General features: G+C 43.1%; 1 protein-coding gene across 12 annotated transcripts in view; it reads right to left on the bottom strand.

Annotated features, from left to right (window-relative positions):
• Positions 1-20,700, bottom strand: part of PTPRM (protein tyrosine phosphatase receptor type M) — an 836,104-nt gene that overhangs the window by 19,165 nt on the left and 796,239 nt on the right. For 6 of the 12 annotated variants that reach the window (XM_074383756.1, XM_074383757.1, XM_074383760.1 and 3 more), the window contains 9 exons: positions 15,646-15,762; positions 14,855-14,905; positions 10,885-11,039; positions 10,460-10,595; positions 8,701-8,850; positions 7,778-7,951; positions 6,667-6,798; positions 2,777-2,902; positions 262-425 (listed from right to left, as the gene is read on the bottom strand). In XM_074383756.1, coding sequence (XP_074239857.1) covers positions 262-425; positions 2,777-2,902; positions 6,667-6,798; positions 7,778-7,951; positions 8,701-8,850; positions 10,460-10,595; positions 10,885-11,039; positions 14,855-14,905; positions 15,646-15,762 — 1,205 coding nt within the window. The remainder of the gene's footprint in view (positions 1-261; positions 426-2,776; positions 2,903-6,666; positions 6,799-7,777; positions 7,952-8,700; positions 8,851-10,459; positions 10,596-10,884; positions 11,040-14,854; positions 14,906-15,645; positions 15,763-20,700) is intronic. The other 6 variants (XM_074383758.1, XM_039463636.2, XM_074383765.1 and 3 more) reach the window with 1 other exon arrangement.

Here is a 20,700-nt window from a genome sequence, read left to right as displayed (position 1 = left end):
TTTTTTTTGTGGGGGAAGGGGGGCCTAATCAAAAAGGTCAGTGCTTGCATATACAGCAGTGACACACTATCCAAAATGCAAAACGTACATATCCTGCTTCCTGAAAAGCCAACTAATCTTTCACTGAGTGTCATGATCACCCCTTTACCAAGATCTCCTTATTTCTTCTCCATTTCTAGTGAAACAAAAGACAGAAATCGGAGGCGAGAGTGAGTGTGGGGTCTGGCCGTTCTGAAACCAAGAGCTGTGCCAAGCACTTACAGGCAGTGCACCACGGTGCGGCCTTCACCGCCGTTGTACTCCTCCTGCCACTTGTCCACCTGGCGAATGAGCTTCAAGAAGGACCGCTTGGACACCGGTGTGTCCCTGTACATTGGCCAGCCCAGGAACTGGAATTGCTGCACCATCCGATATCCATCTTGGGGCTACAAAGAACCAGACAACAATCAGGGAGTGGAAAGCAAACAGGCATTACTGACTGTACTGAATTCCGGTGGGCTGATGCCACCTACTTGATCTTCCCATTATTAAAGGCGAGTCCTGCCTACAAATTACCCAGGTGGCTTCTGCTGGCCTGAAGAGTTATGGTTTTTAATCTCGAGCAGTTGAAAACAACCAGGTGTTTTAAATGACAGGCCAGACAAATACGAGTGAGGCAGAATGCTTCCCATTCCGCAAAAGCCAAGAGAAAAATAACACAGCATAAGAACTGACCACATTGTAATGTTAAGTGGTAAAATAACTTCAATTACAGGTAACAGTTTTTAACCTGGAGATGTCTGTGAGCTCAGTGTGAAGACATAACATTGCTTCCTGTGAGCATAATATGGTTTTGCTTATTGATGTTGAATCTTGCTAAGATAGCAACAGTTAATTAATCCTTAGTCATAATGAAATGGAATTGCAGAATTCAAAAAAGTGTTACTTAGCTTATGGTAGAAACATAAAAACAGCTATACTATGGCCATGGCTAAATCATTTGGACTGAATCTTCTGTGGCCTTCAGTGGCATCTGACATGAGTGACACTCTCTTCTTGTCAACACGCTTTCCTCATTGGCTGGTTCTTCTCCCGCAGCAGTCCCTCCCTCTCTCTCTGCCTTAGTCTCCCCTTCTTCCAGACCTCCTGCTGACAGAAGCCCCCAGGCTCAATCCTTAGGGTGCTTCCTCTTCCTCTCATTTGATTTCATTCAGGCTCATGGCTTTAGACATCACCAGTGTCCCAAGAAGTCATAAATTCGTATCTCTGGTTCGGCCCTTTCTTGAATTTCACCCTTCTATTTTCAAAGACCCACCTGATATTCCCACTTAAGGACCTAACAATCATTCCAAACCTACTGTGTCTACAATTGAGCTCCTGATCCTCTGTCCATGATGCTCCCACCCCCAAACAATCCTGTTACACCGGCAGCCTGGACAACAGCTCAGTCAGTGTCCACTCCATCATCCTAGCTCTCAGGACAGGAACCCTGAGAGTCCCCTCCACTCCCTGGGATCATGCTGGCTCTACCTGCAAAAAAGATCAGAACCTCCCCCTTCTCACGACCTCCACTCCTGCTCTCTCGCACCTCACCCATGATGTCTTCTCCTATCACTATCATTTCTCACAGGCATTATCCCGGCAGCCTCCTGATGCCTCTCTCCTCCAGTCTATTCTCAATGCAGGTGCCAGAGTGCTCCTTTTAAAATGTAAATTACACCATAGGATTCTGGCACTCAAAACCCTGTAATGGCTCCTTATTTCCTTCAAAGCAAAAATCCAAATGCTAACAGTGACTGCCAGGCCCTTCCACCTGGGGCCTCCGAGCCACTGTTCTTCCACGTGAACTGCTCACTCCATCAGCTACTCTTGCCTCTGCTCACTGAGCCTGGGCCATGCCACCTCCTTGCCATCCTAGCACTTACATGCAAGCCCTACCCTGGGGCCTCTGTGCTGACCCTTCCTTCCGCCTGGAAAACTGCCTCTCCAGAGAGCTGTGATGCTCCCTGGCCTCCTCCGTCTTGGTTCACAGGGCGCACATGCTTACAACAGAGCTTCTCCTGCTGAGAAAGGCCCTGGCACTTTCTAACCCCCTGACTCTTTTTCCTGCAGCATTTGTCACTTCCTAACTTACTACATCCATTATTCTATCTGTTATTTATTGGCTGTTTTCTGATACCAGTTCTTTGCTTGACCAAATTTTCCCCAGGCTCCTGAACCTTCTCCTAGGCCCATCCATGACCTTCCTTGTAAAATCCAGTTTTGGCAATTTCTGCTAAGTCACTGTGGCAAGAATCCCCCACCTTCAGTATCTGATCACATTTGATATCTGATCAGGTTCCTCATCCTCCACCATCACCCAGGTATGTCTGGTCACCTTGCCTGCCTTCATCGGGAATCCCGTTAGGTCCGTTTAGCCAGAACCCATCTTACTCTTGATGCCTCCCCTTGGTAATTTTCCATCCACGTCCCCACCCTGCCTGTTGGCCATATACTCGGAGCTGAGCCCACTCTCCCTCGCCCACTGCAAGGTCCTGTGACAGAGGTCCCGGTGCCTGTTGTGATGGTCCTGAATAAAGTCTGCCTCACTGTGCTTTAATAAGTATCATTACTTTCTAAACATTGCTCCCATTAGAATGCAAACTCCGTAAGGTCAGTAATCTATGTTTTTTTTTGGTTCACTGACATATTCCAAACTCCTACAACAGTGACTGACACGGAGTGAGTACTCTAAACATTCAGTGAGTGAGAAAATAAATGAAACCATAATTGTAAGCATGATAGGCTCGTTTCTTACTCTGGCTGCATTGTAAATACGGAATATCCTGCTAATGATGTCCTCTTCTAGGTCAGCGGAGACAAATTCCACCTGGATGGGGCCGTGTCTGTGTACTCCATTTTCTGGCCAATACTGTGGACACAACTGAATTCAAAACAAAGAAACAAAGGTTAATTATCAGAGGAAATCTGTTCCTAACAGTTTGGATAAGGGTTAGTATTGACATTCAGTAATCTTTTTTTTTTTTTTTTTTCAAGAGACAGGGTCTCACTCTGTCTTCCCAGGTGGAGTGCAGTGGTGTGATCATGCCTCACTGCAGCCTTGCACTCCTGGGCTCAAGTGATCCTCGAACCTAAATCTCTCAAGTAGCTGGGACCACAGGTGTGCATTACTATCCTTGGCTAATTTTTGTATTTTGGGGGAGCCAGGGATCTCGCTACATTGCCCAGGCTGGTCTTAAACCCCTCTTCTCCAGTGATCCTTCTGCCTCGGCCTCCCAGAGTGCTGGGATTACAGGTGTGAGATGCTGTGTTTGGAGAAATCATTCAGGAATTCTGAGGACTTCACCGACTCCCTTTTTCTTTTCTTTCTCTCTTTCCTCTCAGCAATGTAGGCTTTGAGACTGCCTTTGAGGCTGACACCTCAGCTCCGCTTGTCCTTGTCCTAGGACTTTTTCCTTCATTTTCTCAGAAAGAACCTTTAGCCATGAGCAATTCTGCTTTCCAAAGAGGTCATGTGGCTGGCAGTCACCATGTGCCCTTTTGCATATTGAAAGGAACTCTCCTAAGGCCCCGGGAGAGGTGCCACCCCAGGATGTAAGGTACTCAAGATGGCTACACACCTCTTAATGCCCAAATTTCCATGCTCTGCTAGCTGGGCTTGTGTGGGGATTTAGAATCACCATCGAGAATAAGGCTATTTTGTGACAAGGTTTGGAACTGATAACATTGTTGGGTTGCATTTTCATGTTCCAGTCCAAGCCCTCACAACTCAGATCTAGCAAATCTGTTGTAATAAGACTAAATGCTTTGCTGTTTTACCTGGAAGGAGCCTAACTAAAAACCCAATTTCCTAGAGCCTCAGACTCTAGGTATTGGTAATACTGAGTAACTAGAACTTTCGCTAGAATATAAATGCACAACTCAGTGCGGCAGGAGTGGTACTGGGCATGGTGGCTTATTAACCAGCACCCTACAAAATTCCTACCCTTGGAAACAGGAAGGAAGAACTGCTAAAACCTTTTCTCTTCAAAAACCCTTCTTAAAGCCCTGAAACTTTAATAGGCATTTAAAGTTTGAAATTACACTTCCTTTGGGACTTATCCCAATGACTTTTTCTGAGTAGCATCTAACTTTTATCTTTCTCATTTAGCTGAAGGACATTTGGCCTATGGAGAGGCAATGGGACAACTACTTTATTATACAATCTGTTTCTATATTGGGCCAAGAGCAGAGGAAAAGCACCACCTAGTTTTATGCAGAATGACATGCCAGAAAGGGAGAATCCACTGGTTAAATTTCTTTTTCTAAATGATTTCTGTTTTCCAAAGGATCTAAAATCTCATTGTCAAAGATTGCAAAGGTTGATTTATACCTACGATTGTAGGATAGTTTTCAGTTAGCAGTGCGTCAACCAAAACAGCAATCTCTCTCTCTCTATCACAGAACAGTTAAGGTTGGGATTTTATAAGCAAGAACGAAAGTAGGGTAACTAAGGGTGTTTTTTTATGTTAGCTAAGCTGATAGTATTTTTTAAATTACATTTATTTATTTTTAAATAATGCGTCCATGAAATTTTTCCTTCCTCACCAGCACTTCCTGGTGACAGGTTATAAAACTGCCTTGTCAAATAATAGCATGCTGCTGTTTATTTTCTTTTTGATGCCCCAGGGTACCGACTGTTAAAATTAATAGGCATGTGATGGGGAGCCGAGATGTTAATAAAAGCTGTAACACGTACATTTGAACTGTTCTGCCCATTTTTCTACTGCACGAGCTTACTCTGCTTTCTGCTTGCTTTCTCCATTCAAGCTCCTGACCAAAAGCTCGCCGCTTACACCAAAGAAATATGAATGATGTGGGTTGTGCTTACCTCTTAGCATGCTGCATTCCATGCTCTGCCTAAGTAAACCATGTAGAAAATGGCTTAAATGGTGCATAACATGTCCATGAACCAGACTTATAAATACTTAAAATAGTTGAGTGCTATTCTTGTACAATTGCAAAGACTTTACGTTCAATGCTCAGTTTAGTGTTCACTAAAAGACTGAATCCCAGGAGCCTCTTTTCTCTCACTCTGAAAATCAGCTCTGCCTGCTGAATAGAACTGGAGTCTTTTTGTCTCTCCTGCCCACAAGCCAGCCAAGGCTTGGTTTGAATCCAGATAGTTCGGGTTGAAAATGCAGCTTTAGAATTCCAATGCAGTTGCTCAAAAAGAACACACTAGAATCACTGATGTCTTGTTCACTAATCTGAACAAAAATATCATTGCATTTCAGGATTTACATTAGGAAAAAAAAAAAAAACCACAGCGATTCGAAATAAGGAAGAAGCCATTATTCTATAAGTGTCTGTGACTTAAGATTCTAGAATTAGTGAAATTTCAGTCGTGCCACTGTAAGTTAGAAAATTGGGATCCTTGGTTCTATTCTGAGTTGGGTCTTTGAAGCTTCTCAAGTCATGGTGTCTGCTTGTCTTTACAAATGACTGTAATCTAACCTTCTCAGAGCATCAGTGGGGAAGAGTTCTAAAATATTTAAACTTCTTAAGCCAAAAGGACTGGATAAGAACAAAGATTATCATTATTATTTCATTAACCAGCTTTCAGGTGAGAACTTCGGCAATATAATGCAGTGCCTCAGACATAATTAAAAACCTTATAGAATTCAATGTCCATGCCATTTATGGATGGATGATGGCAAGAAAACAGATTATAGCAAGGAAAAATCCTGCCATCATGTCCAGTTGGGATGCTGAAATGCTTCAGACCTTTTTTTTTTTTTTTTTTTTTAAAGAAAAAGAAAGAATTTGTTGTGGCTACTGGATAGGAAATTAATTCAGTTCCAGAACAAGGTTTTTTGTAAAACATGCTAAGGTCAAATTTCCCAGAATGCCTACTGTCATGGTGGTTGTATATGATTGGTATAGGCATATCCCAAAGCAATAAATTCATCTCCTAAAGGGCCACTTGCTAATGCTTACCTAACAACTTCCTTCAAGAAAATGCGTCTAACCCCATTACTAATATTGAGTCATCACTGTCCAATCTTTCTATATTTAAGAGGAACTACGCAAAAGCCCCATTTATCATTTCAAACTTCTCTTATCTCCAAGTTCCAGTTTTATTTCACTTTAATATCTTTATCAAAGCATTGAGGAAACTAATTCGTGTGTCTTAAAATTGCTTGCCTATCTCTGCTGTCACCCTGACACTGTCACCCTGCATGACGATCTCTACATGTAGGCTCCTGGTGAGCCATGCCAGGAAGCACACAGTCACTCCAGGAATGTGATCAGCGGCTGTGTCAAATGCTATCTTCCCTTCTGCACTGTCCTCTGGTTTGCCTGCTTTGCTTTTGGCTCTGCAATGATCAGGTTCCTGCTGAGCTTTGACTCAGTCTATGACCTTGTAAACCTCCAGTGAGTATTTCCATCTTTTAGGAATGGTCCAACTTCTGGCCCTGTCTTGCCCTGTCACCTCAACCATCTATGGTTTCAACCTGTATTTCTGGTTTCAACTGACTTTCTAACCCCTAATTCCATCTGATTTTTAACCTTTGTGTTTAACATCCCCAGTTCTCAACTTCAACTAGCACCAGGGCCTGCGTTTCTCAGGTGCAAACAAACTCAGTGTGCAGACAAATCTGACCATCTGGCACTAGCTCTGACTGTAAGAAGTCCGGGTCTCACCTGGGCAGGATCCACATCATTTAGCATAACTACGGATGTGCAGTGATAATCCAGGACCAGTCTCCAAAAGTCTTTCACTGTGTTTGGCAAAGGATGCTGGGTGACTATAAAAGCTGAAGGCTGTTTATAGCTCTGCAAACACAAACAAGAATGCTCCAGAGATACTCAGGAAAATGTGAAGAGAAGAAGCTAGGTTATTTCATGCGGAAGGAAACTTGTGGCACAAAACACTCAACATGTTTAACAGTTGTCGAATTCTGTCACCATTGTCAACACCAACATAGACGAAATATAAACTTCTCTGCAGAAAAATAGCGACAAAAGTCTTGTTTTGATACCAAGAAAACTTAATTAGTATTTCTTATCAACTTTTAAAATATTTCTGGTAGAAAGGCAATATCTAATCTATACATAATTATCTTGATGGAGAAAATTTAACTTTACTTTTAAAATTAAACATAATGAAAAGTTCTGCTTTTTCTAAAACTTGGTTGCTAGCAACTTGTATGTGTGATGGTGTTCTTACTTTTGGCATAAAGAATACATGTACTTTTTACAGCTCTAAAGAGCTTCAAACAAGTTTAGGTACCTTGTATGATATGACACCAATAGAATTAACATTTTCCGTTTTTTTTTTTTTTTTTTTTTTTTAAGTACAGAACACACCCATTCACTCTTTCCATCAACTGAACAGCAACAAGTAAACAGACTGACAGGAAGTAATGAGCTGTGCTTTCCCCCATGTTAACTACAGGCTACATTACAGGAAAAGGAACTAAAATAATGCTGCAAACCTATTAACCCACTTTCCTGCCATGGTGACGTCACAGCTGTCCCCTGCTCCCTGGCCAGCAGGTTACAAGTCTCAGCATTCAGAGGGCAATTGTGCCATGTTGCATTTACTGACACTTCTGGCCTGCTGGTCTCTGAGAAACCAAGGATATCAGCCCTGACACAAAAACGCATGTGGAATCTGAAATCTATTTTTTTGTTGGAAAAAAAGTTTGTGTCTTGAAAAACCAAAGAGTGAGAGAGCAGAAGGGAAGACCCACGCCTGTTCTGCGTCCCCCGCTGCCCCAGCCATGGGCCCGCCCGGGAAGCAGGCACTCACGTCCATGAGGGCGGCGTTGATGTAGTTGCTGCTCTCCCCGTCGATGGTGATGAGGAAGGGCAGGCAGCGGTCTGGGGGCAGGATGTCCATGCACCGGTTTTTCTCATGGTTCCGGGGCAGCAGAGCGATGCTGCAGTCCTCCACTCGCAGTGTCGGCGTCACCATGTTTAGGGTCTACGTGAGAAAAGAAAGGCACAGGCGGGCAAGAAGGCTTGGCGGCGGCCTCCTCTCATGTGCAGTAATGGGAAGACACAAACTTCCTGGGGCTGACTGCAAGACCATCCCTTCCCCTCCCCTCCCCAACCCTCCAGTGTTCGAGTTTTATTTTTATCGTGTGTCGGATTTTGTCCACAGACAGCGCCCATCACACACAGGGGCCAGAGGCAGAGGCCTAAGGGCCACTGTAGGTCCACAGGATTAAGAGTCCTCAAGTCCCACTGGAGTGGGACACCTGGGGATTTGCGAGGTCAGAGGTGGGGGAAGGGTCTGGCCTTGAGTCAGGTACATTTGGACAAAATGCAAATGTGAGGAAATACAATGGAGAGCTCTTGGTCGGAAAGTCTTCTTAACACACACTTCCACGGTATGACTGAGCCATGGTTCTGCCGTGAACACGGAGTAGTGTTGGGGACTACTCAGTGTCTGCTTTCAGAGAGGAGGGGTGGAAATGGTTGTTAAACTAGTGGCTCTCACACATGCTTTTGTGTGGTGGTGATGTTGTAGATGTCTCTTGGAGCTCTGGGCTGCTGCTCAACATCCCACAGAACAGCACATGCCAGCAAGAGTTACCCAGCCCTGAATGCCAACCGTGCTGTGGAGGCTGAGGAACCTTGTGGTTCCAGGGCTCACTCAGGTGCTGACCTTGAAATCCTCCTTGAGGAGCAAGTCACTGTACAGTGCCCCTCCCTCAGGCACCAACTTACCCGGAATTCCTCTTTAATCTGGCTGGAGTTTGTCTGTGGATCCAGTTTGTTCATGTCATAATACAGAGACCTAACTTGGGAAGCAGGCACAGAGGTGTCTCCACAAAGACAGGCTTCCAGGATTGCATCGTGGATAAACACATATTGCTCCTGGAGAAGGAGATGGAATGAGTTACTAACTTTAGAAAACCAGAGGAGAAAAGAAGGTATCCATTTCAGCCTCACATCAAGAAAGTGGAGACAACTCCTCCAGAGAGAAACAGTGCAAGGGCTCGAGTGCTGGAAGGCTAGGGCACAATGTGAAAAATTATACAGATTAAACCCAATCAGAGCCAATACAAACCACCGCACATACTGCGGCGTCATGAAAACGGTGGTGAAAGACCGCTGTCATTCTGATCCTACTCACTTGTAACTCAATATTCCTCAAGTGAGGAATGAGCAGAATTTTACCTATTTATGATGAAGAGAGGATTTGCTGATCAAAATAATAGTAGAAAGAAGGTCCAGAAAAACTTGGCATTAGTATGAAGACAAGAAGTTCTGAAGCTCTGATATCGGAACATAAAAGCTAATATGATGATTATGAAAGCTCTTAGAAGTGCAGAGAGGTGTTGTCATATAGACGTTCCGTGAGTTCACAGTGTAAACATGGGGTGTCTAATTCTGATTTGGCACTGACTTTTCTTAAAATTCATTAATAGAGTCTTACCATGTTTATTATTATTTAGTTATATGAAAAGTCTAAAAAGTCTCTTATTACAGTTAATTTGGTTGATTTCTATACATAAATAGGACTTTTAATTCATTTTTTTCAACAACCTCTTATCCAACAGATTAATTCCCAAAAACAGCACACTACCACTAAACTCCTGGAAAAAGAAGATCAAAGTTAGGAAATGGGAGTGGTAACATTTGATTGACTATAAAGTACATTAAAAGATAAATTATTATGATTATTATCTTTAAAACACAGTATCCCCTTTCTAAGGAGAAGAGTGCATGAAAGCAGCATTTACGGTTTCTGGTATTTTTACGTTAGCTAAAAAAAAAAAAAAAAAGGATTAGGTTTCCCAGAGGCTTTCATAAACTTAAATGCACAATCTAAATGTAAGGACTTCTTACATCTTCTTCACCTCACTTCATGAATCATTTTCCGGGTGGTGGGTGTGAAGCCTACTCAAAACAATCAACTATGAGTAAAATATGAATGTCCTAAGAGCAGGATGTAATACTGCTCCTGAAAAATGGAAATTCCTGACATACCTTGAATTTCCACTTACAGAATTATTAGGTAGTATAGAGCACTTCTACGAAATGGGCAAATCCCCATGATGCCAGACACTGGGCAGAATTTTTAGGGTCAGGAGCCTTCTATTCTTCTCAGGACCCCGTGAGAAGAACAAAGTGCAGCGAGATAACCCTTTAGCCACTATTCTCAGGAGTGGTCTTGCTCTAGTTTCCAGCTCTGAGCATTTAACAGAGACTTTTTCGGGTCCCTTAATAGAGAAAAATGTGCAAATTTAGGTTCTTGATTCTGTTACCTGGAAAACTCCTGGCTTTCTTTGGTTTATGAAAGGAAAAACAAAAAGGAGGAAGAGAGGGATGGAGGGAGGGAGGGAGGGAGGGAAGAGGAATGCTAGGTAGATCACTTGAACAGATAATTGCTTGGATTCCTTGTGCCCTTGGCCCTGAAAGGGGGAGATGCAGGGAAGACCCCAGGGACCAAGGCCCCAGGCCAAGCGGCGAGCGGGAGTACCTCTGTTTGCACCATGTTCACCCTCCGTGACCGCAGCTCCCTGACGCAGTTGTAGATGTCTACGACCCCTTCCCTTTCAGCCATGTCCAACATGATGTCAATGACGATGAAACAGCCAGTCCTCCCTGCACCAGCACTGAATGAAAAGAGGGGTCTGTCAGTGGAGGAAGAAGGACCACACTGCCACTGCTGCTCTTTAAATTTTTTATTAGAAGAAATTTACATAATATAAAATTAAACCTCTTAAAAGGTACACTCCAGTGGCAGTTACATAATATAAATTTAAACCTCTTAAAAGGTAGACTCCAAAATGTTGTGCAGCCATCGCCACTCTGAAGTTCTAAAACATACTCATCATCCCCAAAGGTGGGCCTGCACCCATCACCCGCTGTGCTTCCTTCAGGAGGCTCTGGAGCCCTGCTTACCTGCAGTGCACCACCAGTGGGCCTGCATTGGGCGGGCTCTTGGACTTGACCTGCCGCACAAATCCCAGCAGGCCAGTGGCATGGTAGGGGACCCCATGATCCGGCCAGCCAGTGAAGTGAAACTGTCTGATCTCTCGGATTTCATGCACACCTCTCTGCAGTTGGTCAGCCACAACAAGGAAGAGAACAAGGGAAAACAAATCATAAATAAGTCAGGGTAGCTGGGGAAGTGGAAAGAGTCCCCAGGTAAAAAGTCTAGGGCCAGGAAACAGTGGACTGCTGGGGAAGGGTGCCATCCTTAGATCTTACACACAATGTGGAAGGCACTGTACCCTTACGAAGATGTCTGGGCATGAAAGGGAGATGGTGTTTGGGGAAAATGCTAATTTTCAGGTGCAATTCCAACAAATGGATGGATTGGTTGGGTTCTTTGAAATTCCTGTCTTAAAAGTAGACCTACGTTAAAAGTTTGTCTCACTTAGATCACAAGGTGTTTGGTGAGCTGAGAGTCTATAGAAAAAGAGGCACAGAAGATGGGCCTGAAGGAATTAAAGGATGTCTGTGTGCTCAATACTAATTCCGTGTTGGGGCTCTCTGGCATCCTGGAACCTCTCAGAGCAGGGAATGGAGTGGTGCACACGCACTAAGCATGCTCAGATGATGCTTGCAGGAGGAATAAGTGAGGACTCCTTTCCAAGGAGACAGGTCAGAGAATTCATTTGCATTTACAGCTCTGTTTGTTAGGTTTCTCTTTTAATGTGGGTAAATATTTAACCCATTCATCCAATTGATAGCAATCTGAGTGACTATACTGCCCCAGGCATTATGTGAGGTGCTAGGACTACAGAGATAAGTTTTCGAGTGGCCACCACAGTCCACTTGTGGGAAACAAGCATGTAAGCCAATATATACCAGGGGAATCAAAAGATATTTTTGATGGAATTCTATGCCAGGTCAGTAAATTGAGGGAGAGCTGTCTGCTGCTCAACTGGAGTGAGACGGAGACTTTACGGTTTGCTTTTGTTTTTAATTTACTTTTGTTTTGAGAATAATCAAGGTAATTTATAGCTGTTAATTTTGTTTTCTAAGTATGAGCCTATATATGAAGACTGTTTTAAAGCAAAAGACTGTTTTGAAAACAAAACCAGAATCAATTCTGCATGTACGCCTAGGATCAAATTAGACTTTCTTCCTTCTCTCACTCCATGATCATTTTCTGAACCATGTCTGCATTTGGTTTTATTGTATCTTAAAATTAAACACTATTAACCTTATCACTTTCACTATCAATCATTGTTCACACACACTAGTGAGCAAAGAAGAAATTCAGAACTTTTGTATGCTCTGAAAGACCGGAAGAGGCAAACACCTGCAGATTTTGAGATAAGACTTGTCTGGCATCCATGTGTTAATATGTCTTCATTTAATAACCCACAAATGCTGAAGCTTTATTTCTCTTTGAAAATGCCATTCTTTACCAGAGTTTAAGTGTTAAGGAACTAAGCAGTCAGGGATTCACAAATCTAAGTCAATACTGTCAACTGCTAAACTGGCTCTGTGGATCCCACAGTAGTATGGTTAGATGCTTAAGAGCCCAAATTCCTTATCACTAAAACCAAGGTAATGTTTGCCAGTCCTAAGGTCTCCATTAGAAAACATACAGCTGGGCCTGTGTCACCTTCCAAACCCCGAGAGAGATCCCCCAGCTTTCTGCATGATGAGCTGCAAAGGGCTGATTTGATTTTGGTGGTATGCGTTCCCATATAGCTTACTGACAATAAATGTTTTATTCCAAAGGGGTAAAAAGGGCATATCTTTCTCCATATCCTGGTGGTTTTTTTGGCGGGTGGGAGCAGTGGGGTGCTTCTCTAATTTTGTTAGATTTCAGTTCCCAGCATCCGCAGGTCCTGAACTACAGCTCTTAACTGATCTAAGACTCTTTCTCTGAGCAAGGTAAATATCAGTTTCTGGAATGTAGAAAACATTTCCTAAAATCAAACCCTCACCCTTGAATATGGTTGCTATTGACGAGTAGCAAAGGAAATTGCTTCTGATCCAGCTTTCATTCTTGTTCACTGGCATAGCAGTGTCTCCTTTTTTCTGTTTTGCAATGTAACATATTTGGGGAAGAACATCATAGATGTCATCAGTGATCACAGCCCAAATACCCCCCAATTTGATACTATTACCTTTTTTTCCCTTATTTTTCATTATAAAAAGCATGAATGTTATATACAAAAAAAGTGACAGTCATTTAATCTTTTTTTGACACAGGGTCTCATTCTGTTGCCCAGGCTGCAGTGCAAATCACAACCATGGTTCACTGCAAGCGATCCTCTAGCCTCAGCCTCCCAAAGTGCTGAGATTAACAGGCATGAGCCACAATACCCAATTAGTCACTAATTTTGAACCAAGTCATACAATAGTGCCTGGCCCAAAGTGGGTGCTTAGGAAATATTTGTGAAATGAACAGTCACAAAGTACATGTCCTGTCTTAGAGACAAGAGGATCATCTTCTCATGCCCTCTCTGAATCCTAGGCAGCTCCTGGGTAGCGTGAATTCAGTGGCCACTGTCAACTTTGTTTCTCCCAGGATAGGCAGGGATAGATTCACCAGACAGCCTAAATCCATGGAGACTTCTGGGGTGTTTTCCTTCTGACTCTGAGTACTGCATATTATTTAAAATCTGTTTAGCTTGGAATCCTCAGCTATGTGGGAAACAAAAGACAACAATCAGATGCAAAGCAGGAATTCACGGGTTCCAAATGGCATTGAGTCTGCTTGTTTGGCAGGGCAGAGCCCAAATCCATTTTCACCTTTAGGTCCCTTGATGCAACATGCTCTCAAAATAGAATCAGAATTGCAGGCATCTCAAAATACATGCTTACCCATTTTCTTCTTTACTTTCGAATGAGAAAGTTAAAAACCTACAAGACATGTTCTACAAAAGTACTAATGATTTGTTTTCCTTAAAGATTCCAATTGCCCAGTTAAAATCACTAACATGTCATTTTGATTTCCCCAAAGGCATTAACAACTTCCTTCTTCCTTCTATTCCCTCCGCAACCTCTTCACTGGTTTTCAAATGACTAAAATAACTGGGTATTTCAGACACATTTCTGTGCAGCTGGGAATTCAGGCGAGTACAATAAGAGGTTAAAAAAAAAAGAGCAAAGAAACAAACAACCCTTCCTTTAGCTACAGAGATGCATTTTCAGCTTCTTAGAGAGCTGACTATTGTTCAAAGAACTCCATGTTTAAGTGATGGCTTTTGGATGACTTTTTTTTAAAGAAAAAATATTGAGGGTGTTTTTATCGCTGTTTTAACGCGGTTATTCATGAATGCTCTTGCCAACAGCCATACAAAAATCCTCCATGTGTTTTTTTCCCCAATACTGCCTAAGAAGGAAAAAATTGACATCAAAGTGTGAGGTTCAGAACTTGAAGAACTGAGTCAACCAGAACTCCTCATTCTTTGAAGTCTCCAGGCTTTCTGCCTGCTTATTAAAAAAGACAGGCTAAGAAAAAAAATGCTAAATAGTATGAGAAACAGATTAAAATAAAGTCTTTCCAGCTTTGTGATTCTATGACAAATTTGGATCTGCAAACCAGGAAAGGTACTTCAAAACATCAGAGTAGATTAGCCAATAAGCAGATGTCGCAATTTCCTTGATTTCCTAAAACTGGTCTTGTTAATCTAAAAAGTGCATTTAGATGCAATGAGAATACAGAGTGGAGAGAAGGCCAAGATCCAACTCCCTAGCAATATGCCTATAACCCAAGTCTTCCAAAAATACCTGCTACTATTACATGAGTATAAGCTGAACAAATTCACACCAAGATCCCTAAGTCTAGTGCAGCTGTGCAGTGCTCAGTTATGAAGAATCAACTCTGGATAGAAAAGTCCGTGGATCTTTGGAAGGCAGAATGTTTCTCAGCCACATCACCTCCACTTTCCCCAGAGCCTACCTGTGACACTTCTCTGGATGGACTGCAGTGTGCTTCACCTCCGGCCCCTCCCTATGTCAGCAGAAAGAGGGGGAATAAGGAAATTCCCTGTTATGCCCTACAGTGCTTCCCAGAGAAGAAGCCCCATCCATGCACATGGGATGAGGCAGGGCAGAACCAAAGCAGAGCATTCACCGACCCAACACCAGAGACTACAAAAGGGGAAAACCAGTATGGCAGTGAGCATGAATGAATGCGCTGCTTCATGCAAGAGTGTCCCATGTCTAATGGAGATCACTTAGGTTTCCAGGTAGGTTACTTCTACCCGGAAAATCAATCAGTCCACATTAAACTAGAGCTTTGGAAAGCCACAAGGAAGTGAAGGATTTCAGGAGGAGTTAGGACCTGTGTCTCAACACTGATACTAACTCCCTACTGAGAAATGCATAGGGACATACACCATGAAGGAAATTTACCCAACTGGAAGGACACTTACTAAAATTTAAAAAACTTTGTTCTGTGAACAAAGAAAGAGATGGGCAGAACAATATTAACCAGAAAAAGAAAATAAACGAATAAACTTGTGGTTTACTTGCGAAATACAGATTCTTATGAAATGGGAATGATTTGTTTTAAAGATGGAACTGAGCTATTATAGAATCAGAGGGCAAATGCAATCTTGAGAAACCATCCGATAGAGCCTACCTGCATTCAGGTATGAGCTTGTGTAAAGTATCCTAGATAACTTAATGAGGCTATTATGGTACCACTAGTGTCTGACGATAGCTTTTAAAAGCAGGACGAAAACTTACCTTTTCAACAGCAAATGTTCTTATCACATATTCTGCCAGTAGTTCTGTTTCTATTAGGGTAACTTTAATGTCTTTATATATCTCTGTGTCATCTGGCCAGTATTTGCAGCATTTGACCTTTAGAAAACACAAAAGAAATTATGGGTTTAGATTTTCTTTTTGGAGTTCCCCCAAGGATGAATCACACTATGATTTATAGGGTAAAATCTGCACACAAAAACAAACACAAGTTAACTGTATACTCAAGAGCAAGGTCTTTTTTTTTTTTTTTTTTTTTTTAAATGAATGAGAGGTTCTTATGTTGCCCAGGTTGGTCTTGAACACATAGCCTCGCCTCCTCAAGCACCAGCACAACTGGCCCGAGCCACTGTGGCTCCTGCAAGGTCTATTTTTTATAGATCATCTGTGTTTTTATTTTTTCCTCAGAAGCAAACAATATTTGAGTTATGGGAGAAGTAAACCCTAGAAAAATGGTCTAAGTTTTAAAAATTGTATTTTTACCACAAACATCCCAGTTACAGTAACCATTCATTTCCTGTGCTTCTCTACTCAGAGAACAGCCTACAAAAATAAACTGTGAAGGAAGTCTACAATATTTTAGCTCTTCTTTTGAATTCTTTCTAGTTTCAGAAAGTGATTGAAAACTTTTTAGGAGGAGTGGGCAGAAAATCAGAATGAATGCTAAAGATTAGAATTATTTTTTTCTGAAGAAGGAAGTAGCTACGTCATTTTCCCAAATTAGAACTACAGATTCATTTCAATATAAGTAAATTCGATAAACTAAACTTCACAAAATACAAAACTGTCTTTCTATATCGTCTGAAGCCTCTAACTTCATCTCAGGTGGAATAAATTTGCTGGACTTGGCTTCTCCTAGCAAATCGTATTTTTTTTGGTGTGGGGGTCAGAATGTTCTTCTAGACATCAGGATGAGGGAGAACAGGCTCAGAGGCTGGGCAGGAACACCAGGCCATGCCAAGGGTTTCTCCTTGGCATCTTCTGCCTCCCCAGGATTCCTCGCAGTTTCACCTACTCCTGTCCCTGCCCTTCCATGGATGAATTTCTATTCTGTAACTCTAGCCCTGTTTCTCCATTTGGTGAATTTAATGTTTTTTGTTTGTTTTTTGTTTTGTTTTCTCTTTTAGAGACAGGGTCTTGCTCTGCCATCTAGGCTGGAGTACAGTGGTGTGATCGCAGCTCACTGTAATCTTGAACCCTTGGGCTCAAGCGATCTTCCCTCCTTAGCCTGACAAGTAACTAGGACTACAAGCATATGTCACCATGCCCAGCTAATCCTTTTATTTTTTTGAATACAAACGGGGTCTTGCTATGCTGCCCAGGTCTTGAACTCCTGGCCTCAAGCAATCCTCCTGCCTTGGCCTCAAAAAGTGTTGGGATTACAGGCATGGGCCACTGTGCCCAGCCTTCTGAATTTGATTTCTAACTTCTTTCGCGAGCATCTTCCCTTGGAGGTCCTGCCAACACTTCAAAGACCAAAAGAGACTTCTTTGCCCCATAGCCATTGCTCTCTTCCTGACTTCCTATGTGACTGCTATGATTCCCTTAATCAACCATTCCTTCTCCAAAACCCAACCATTTGCCAAGGCTAGGAGTGTCTTTGAGGTAGCTCTCAAAGTGCGTTTTCCAACTTCTTAATCCCTCTGCCACAATCCTAAATTCAGAATCTAGTGTCTTCCTGCATGGGCATTCTATGTATCCTGATACTAGAAAAAACTCTCTCAATGTATAAACCCAATGCCATTGACTTGTTCTGCTCCAGAAGCTCCTATTTTTAACTACTTTCTGAAACAAAATAAAAATTATTTGGCCAGGCATGTAAGAACCATTTTTAAAATATGGCCCCAACCAGCATTTCCAGCCTTATCTTTTACAGCTCTCTTCTCTATGCACATGTATTTTATGTTCAAGGACGTGTTTGTCCTGATCCCCAAAACATACCCCATGATCCCAGCTCCTACTTGCACCATTCCTTCTGTTTAGAATGTTCTCCTCCCATCCATTTCCTCCCAGATGAATATTTTTTGCATTCTTCAAAGTACATCTCACACGTCGGTCCCCTTCAAAGCCCCCTCCTTAGATGTGAGCTTTTTTGCTGCCCTGATGAAACATGCTTGTTCTGAGCCTGGTATGATGCCTTTCTCCCACTGTTTGACTGTAAGCTTATTCCTGGCCAGCACATAAAAGGTGCTGTTTTGCTTATTTCTGTAAACCCTGCCACATCTAATCACTGTGTTCTGTGCACACTAAATATGCAATGTATATATATAAAACTGAATTTCATGCCGAAAGTCATAAGATCAGTGTAGGAAAAAAAGTCCAAGACTAAGTTTATAAAAAGAAATCTGAGCTGAGAGCACCTCTCTCAGAATGCCAACCCCCTAAGGTGCACGGATGTTCCCCATGAGCTATGTGGCTCATTGTTATTTTAGCTGCTTCCTTGTGAAACTTTCTGGCCTTGGATTCAGTGCCCTTCCAGGGAAGCCTCATTACTTTAAGTTGGCAAGATGTAAACCAGACACGATAGGAGTTGCAGATACTGTGGAGCAGAAGACAATACCAGTCCCTGCCCTCAGTAAGTGTGTCTTTGGAATCTCCCCACACTCCATTATGGGAATATTATCTGTGACTTTATAAAGGGCTTATCTATAATATCTCAGAAATTTACATCATGGATACCTTTGCTCTATCTAAAATATCCCAGAGTAAGAGAGAGAGAGAGACCTACAATTTCTCCTTTCCCAGATGTAAAGTCAGTTGGAGCAGATAAAGTATATTTGTGGAGATGTGTAATTTGACAGTAACAATAATTTCATTTCAAGTGTGTCTAGCACCATACTTTGAAAATGTCAATTAGCCAACATGCTTATATGGGACATATTAGATTCTCCTCTATACTGGGGGACTTGTGTTTACCTTTTTGTAACTTCAGTTATGCAAGCAGAAAGTGGTGGGATAGATATAAAACTACATATATGGTATACAGGTGCACTTTAAAAATAATTACTGATGGAATAAATATACACTTCAAAAATTCATATATTTCTCTGAAAATGACAACTGAATAAAAAACACACCTGCAACGTATGTTATGCCAGGTTTATCTTACCTAATAAAAACACCGGATCAAGATTTATCTTAATAAAAATGATTTTACTAATTATAAGATGCAATTGATGTATGTTATTTTGGATGGTCACCTAGAATTCCACGTAGACTCCTTAACCTTCCTGTTCTTGAATTTTCAAAAATATGAAAGTAGGGTGCTTCAGTGCCAAAAATCGGGGACACCAAAGGCCCCTTGCATGCACTGAAAGCTCAGTTTCTTTGGGACTATTGAGAAATGCATTCCCAACGCCTTCAACTCCCTCGATTGAGCTCTATTTACATCCGAAATCCGACCCTGGGCCCTTCCGGACGGACTCTGTCCCCCTCACCCAGCTCCACGCTCTCCGGCTCCTGGTCCCCCGCGGGCCGGATGCCGTCGGGCGCCCCCGCGCGTCGGCGGCTAGCAACTTCAGCAGCGCTACCGCAGGAACAGGTGCCGCCGCTCTCCCAGGGAAGCCAGGGAACAATGAAAAGAAAACGCGCTCTGCTCTCAACCGCTCTGCACGATGCTGACTCCGCGCCGCCCGGATGCCTCCGACCCCGCGGTAGTTGGGAGGGAGGAGGTGCGGGGCCGCTTCCTTCCACAGCGCGTGCTGGGCAGGGCCCCTCCCGAGCACAGGCACCTGGAGGGGCGGGCCCAGAACAGGCGGCCCAGCCATTTCGAATCCGGTCCTCCCCATCTCATCTCCCAGAATATCCCGAAATGGTTTGCCACATCTGTTTTCAGCCTACTAAAAGCCCTTCTAAATTGGGTTTCTTTTAGTATCTTTTTAACTGCTTGGACTTGTGTCAAGTTATTATTTTGCTTAAAAAAAAAAAAAGGAAAAAGAAGAGAGAATATGCTTCGTTCTCACTGTATTTAGACTTTTCATGTCTTTAGAGTATGGGCTTGCAGTCGACTCCTGTTCTCTAAGGTCTGCATACCGAGATGCTGGAACTACTGGTTTGGAGGCGTCCGTTGGAGCCCAGGAAGCAAGAAAGTGGAGGTTCCTCTGCTCTGATCCTGCGCTTGGCTTGACTGCCTCCTGCAGCTCAGCGCTACCTGCACAGCTTCTAGGAGAAGCTGTGCCTCCCAGACATCCTAATCACGTAAGGCAGTACCTCCAGCCAGAAAGCGAGATCCGGAACCTGATCGTCTAATTACCTTAGTGCCCTGGCGCTGGTTCCATCAGGCCATCAATCAGGCAAACAGTCCTGAGCCCTGCCACCTGCTCATTACTGCTGGAGGGCGCAGGAATAGATGTGTGGTCCCTGCTCCAAAGGGGTGATGATCGTTGTTGGCTTTAAAACTCACAAACATGAAACAGCACAGAAAGTGCTGTAACTCCTTTCTAACTTCCTGAAAAAAGATCTTTGAGATGGGTCATTTTTAACCAGCAGCCCAGATAATACCCAGGTGAATTAAAGTCAGAGGATGGCTAGGGGCCAGCCTGTGGCTCCCTAGGCTGGCAGCACTGACTGTGACCTTTAGGGCATCTGACATGACTACAGCAGCCGTTATCAAACTGAAGCAGGCATGAGACTCCCTTGGAGGGATTCTGAACCAATTCAGCAGGTCTGACTTTGTGGGGCCTGAAAATGTGCACCGTGGACAAGCTCTCAGGTGACACTGTGGTGTCTGGACCACACTTTGAGCAGCAAGGATTGAGACAGCACAGCTGCAGAGTCTGGCCAGGCTGGAGTGCCAGCTCTTATGCAGTACTGACGTGAGCTTGAGGGGGTCACTGGAGTTTGCTCAACCACATCTGTAAAGAGGGCATGGCTATAGGTCCTATGGCAGAGAGTTCTAAGACTAAGTCAGTGGTTCCCAAATTTGCCTGCATGTGAAAATCACTTAGTTGAGGGGAAGGGAGGTCTTAACAAATTCTACAGCCCAGGCCATACTCTAATTAAGGCATAATTTCTGGGGTGGGTCAGGGGTGTCAGTAG

Source organism: Saimiri boliviensis, chromosome 13 (genome assembly GCF_048565385.1).
Source record: "Saimiri boliviensis isolate mSaiBol1 chromosome 13, mSaiBol1.pri, whole genome shotgun sequence".
NCBI lineage: Eukaryota > Metazoa > Chordata > Mammalia > Primates > Cebidae > Saimiri > Saimiri boliviensis.
Note: the sequence above shows the minus strand (reverse complement) of the source record. Positions and strands in the feature narration are given on the sequence as shown.